This window comes from Salvelinus alpinus, chromosome 3, assembly GCF_045679555.1.
Source record: "Salvelinus alpinus chromosome 3, SLU_Salpinus.1, whole genome shotgun sequence".
Lineage (NCBI taxonomy): Eukaryota > Metazoa > Chordata > Actinopteri > Salmoniformes > Salmonidae > Salvelinus > Salvelinus alpinus.
The window spans coordinates 82,128,102-82,132,079 of NC_092088.1; the positions used below are offsets into that span (position 1 = coordinate 82,128,102).

Sequence of the window (3,978 nt, forward strand, 5' to 3'; positions counted from 1 at the left end):
CAAAAGACCAAAATATCAGAATTGGGTTGTCTGTGTACCCATAGATCTTAAAACACGAACCCAACAACGCAAGCAAAACGGACTAAATAGTCAAATACGCTTTTACGTTTTCAAATACTTTGTAGGCTACATTGACAATTTTTCAGGTCACATTACATTTCGAGAAATGATATAGACCCAGGTCTTGGCCTATTGCAAGAAAAATAGAAAACAACCAGGTGTCATATTGCGCTGCCTTTTCATCCGGTTTATAGGCTATAGGTATAGCCTGCTTGATATACTAACCATAACTCAGAGCCATAACACATGTCTCTTTTCAGGCTAGACATTCTGTTGCCTTTCCGAAATAATGAATCAACGTAAATCAAGGGCTCCTCCTATTCTTCACGCACCTGTTCACATTAAGGTCAACAATAGTTTTAAATGTGAGTTCTAAAGCATTTAGCAAAACGTCGCAGGTGGTGTTTCCATCATATGACATTTTTCTTAATGGACAACTGTGATATGCAAAAACAGACTCGACAAAAATGCATTGCCATGTTTCAAAGAAAAAGCTGAAATATTATAAATTAAACAAGTTCTCCTGTTTCTTCGTTTTAATTGTAAAGGGTATATAAAACTATAGTGGGATCGATTTGTTTATGTTTTTTTATTAATCGCAGTTTACATGCAGTCTCTCTCCAAATGATTTCAAAATACAAATAATAAAAGATAATAGTCTGTAATCGTTAACATACGGCTCTCATGATAGTAAAACACTTAGCGATGATAATCCAAAACAAAATCAAACTGAATGGGGCTCTCTTGGAAAACCTATGTGTAAACGAAAGGTCACGTGGTATACCTGACTTGGAGTTTATGCATCTGTTGATATGTATCCCTTAAAATAATAACGATAATAGTAACAAGAATTAAGACATTTTATTGTTATTGTTTTCAACAGTATGACATGTTATTACATCCCGGTAAAATACCTTTCAGTCCAGCCTGTTCAGCTAAACGCCTACCATCTCACCTCTCACGGCGTGTGCCACATTTTTCCGACTCTGTTCCTTCCTTTTGCCTCAAGTGCCTGAAGCTTTTCTCAAACATCCATGTGCACTCAGAAAGGTCTTTCCCAACAGGGTCCCGTGTTTAAGAGCCGAGGTCGACCAGGTTGGACGACATAGGGTTCAGTATAGTGTCGTGCAAAGAGTGATGATGGTGCACAGAGTCAAGGCTGGACACGAGGATGGCGCTAGGCCCGGGTGGAGGCGCGAGGCCGTGCATCTGCAGCCCGGAGTTTGAAGCGAGGAGCATTGCCGGGCTGGACGAAGTGTGATCCGGAGTCCCTGAAGGCGTTTTGTCGTCGTCTGAGCTCCCCAAAAGTGTTTTATTTCCATTCATGGAAGAAGTCAATGGGTTGTGGCTGTTGGTGTTGGAGTTTTCGTTGTTTTCCCTGTAGAAAGGAAAGATAATAATATAGTAAAGTATAACGTAGCCTACATCATTCCACATTGTCATGTAGCCTTTACAAAAATGCATTCGCTTGCAAACGACACATAGGCCTATAGGCTCATCATAATTATCCTGAGCTGTTAGATTAAAAATGTAGTATTAGTGCAGTTTTTAATTTACACGTTTCAGGCCTGTAGACTAAAATGAACTGGTAAATGAGAAGTGTAGGTTCTGTCGTCGCTGTCATTGGCCTATGTTGTATTTTGTATAAAAAGTTGTAGCAGCCTATGTAGCTATTAAAATAACAATGTGTGAAACTCACGAGTCAAAGCCTATTTGAATCTAGGATCAGTGTTCGATTTTCTTGCATCATCTAGTCTCATTGTGCAGATCTTGTTTGTAATAAAAACTGGACTATGTCATTTTTAATAGACACATATGGGCAACTATATGCACTTGTCACAAGCGCGTGAAGTCCGCATGACACTTATTTTGGAATTTGTGAATGCAATGGACACACACACACACACACACACACACACACACACACACACACACACACACACACACACACACACACACACACACACACACACACACACACACACACACACACACACACACATATACCCACTCATACACACTCAAACCCCACACTAGGTAATTGATTTTATATTTATAACTTAACTGTTATTATATAATTATATAATTACACTCTGAATTGCATTTTGCCGTTTCTAAACACATTTGATCAAACAACACGTACCCTATAATGAGGACGAATAGACACATTTGTCATTACCGTATTCCATCAAGTCAACGTTAGGAAAAAAATGTTGAGCCATTTGAATGATATCTAAACTGGTCTATACGGTTAGTTTGGGCTTATATGGGTATGAAGGCATAAGGTCAAACCTCAACTGTGTATACACAAGCTGGCGTTAATGACAGACCTAATTATTGCTAAAAGTGTATTAGGCATACATTCACAGTCGCAGCGCAATGACTCATGGTTTTAAAGTGGAAAGGCATGATTTACGCAGTGGTATCAGCTTGAATTAGTCACCAGCGGGTGAAAGAAGACACCCTCTGAGTGAACACCTGACTAAAGACCTTAAAGGTCCTCTTTACAGTAGGCCTATAATTTCGAAACTTTGAAATGTACAAACAGCTCAGTAAGCATTTGCAAAATAACTACCACCCACTAACAGAATATCAACATCTTGACATTCAAGGAACTTTTTTTGGTGTGCGAAATAGTTAAACCAGGCCTAAATGTACATATGTTCAAGTCCTGTTCAAATCTTTAAGGATGATTCCTTAAGTTTTCTTTAAAATTCATCCAGTGTTCATATTTCTAAGCATGCGTCAATTAGTCATATGGATAGGTTAAATGGTAAATAATAGCATGATATTAGTTTGCTTGTGTTTATTACATTTATAATTATTATTAATGATCGCTTATAATAAAATATTATATCATTTAGAATACCCTGATATGAAATGAGAGGATAGTATGTATGAGTCGGTTTCTCCTAACAGATAATCCAAGGTAAAGCCAACGTCCAGACTTTTACGCACACATAAACATTGAAACAAATGTACCAATAGGACAAAGACAAAGTAAACATTTACTTACTCGTACCTTTCCTTAGCTTCTGCCGCGCGGTCTCTTTGCCGTCTGTTTTTGAACCAGTTACTGACTTGTGTGGTTGTCAACCCTGTGCCCTCGGCGAGCTCCCTCTTCTCCCGCGGGGAAGGGTAGGGGTTATGCGTGTACCATTCTCTGAGTACGTTCCTGCTCTTCTCTTTGAAACAGTAACTTGTCTCCTCGCCGTCCCAGATAGACCGAGGCAGGGGGAACTTTCTGCGGACACGGTACTTTCCCACAGCCCCGAGAGGGCGGCCTCGGAGCTTCTCCGCCTCGATATAGTGTGCTTTGAGCCAAAGCTGTTGCAGCTTCGGGTGATTGTGAGGGGAAAATTGGTGGCTCTCAAGGATCTTATAAAGCTCTCTGAAATTTCCTCTGTGAAAGGCGACCACAGCTTTAGCTTTGAGAACACTTTCATTTTTGTGGAGGTGCTCACACGCGGGTAAAGACCACAAAAAGCGCCCGAGCCGTTCGATGTTTCCACCCTGTTGGAGGACCTCGCAGACGCACGCAACTTGCTCTTGCGTAAAGCCAAAAGTTGGAAGCATAGACATAGTTGCTAGTTAATAAACAGGTATATTTTTGCTCTACTTCCACGTCCTCTGTTATGGCTAAGACATTAATGCAAGTAACCTACACTGTAAGTCCACGAACAACCATGAAGTTCTCCAAAAGTAGGCTCTATCAAAATATAAAATCCAATCGAAATGTAAAAACTAAAGTCCCGTTCATGAATGGCAACACAACATGCACAGCAATCCCACCAAGTATACTGAGAGACAGTTTACTCCTTCCACAGTCGTTGTCCACCTTTTCTATGTCGTTTCAACATTACCTACTCCTGAAGACCAGGCTCGCTCGCTTGATTTAATAATATTATTCTAAGATGG

The 3,978-nt window shown here is 40.1% G+C and overlaps 1 protein-coding gene across 2 annotated transcripts; it reads right to left on the reverse strand.

Annotated features, from left to right (window-relative positions):
- Positions 1-902: 902 nt before the first annotated feature.
- Positions 903-3,938, reverse strand: LOC139571447 (homeobox protein SIX2-like). Of its 2 annotated transcripts, none has more exons than XM_071394334.1 (2): positions 3,077-3,938; positions 903-1,438 (listed from the first exon to the last, which is right to left on the reverse strand). In XM_071394334.1, the coding sequence occupies exons 1-2, from the start codon at positions 3,640-3,642 to the stop codon at positions 1,135-1,137; spliced, it is 870 nt and encodes a 289-aa protein (XP_071250435.1). In that variant the 5' UTR covers positions 3,643-3,938; the 3' UTR covers positions 903-1,134. The 2 variants fall into 2 exon arrangements, with proteins under 2 accessions (XP_071250435.1, XP_071250436.1); XM_071394335.1 differs by having other exon boundaries at positions 3,083-3,907.
- Between the last annotated feature and the right edge of the window lie 40 nt (positions 3,939-3,978).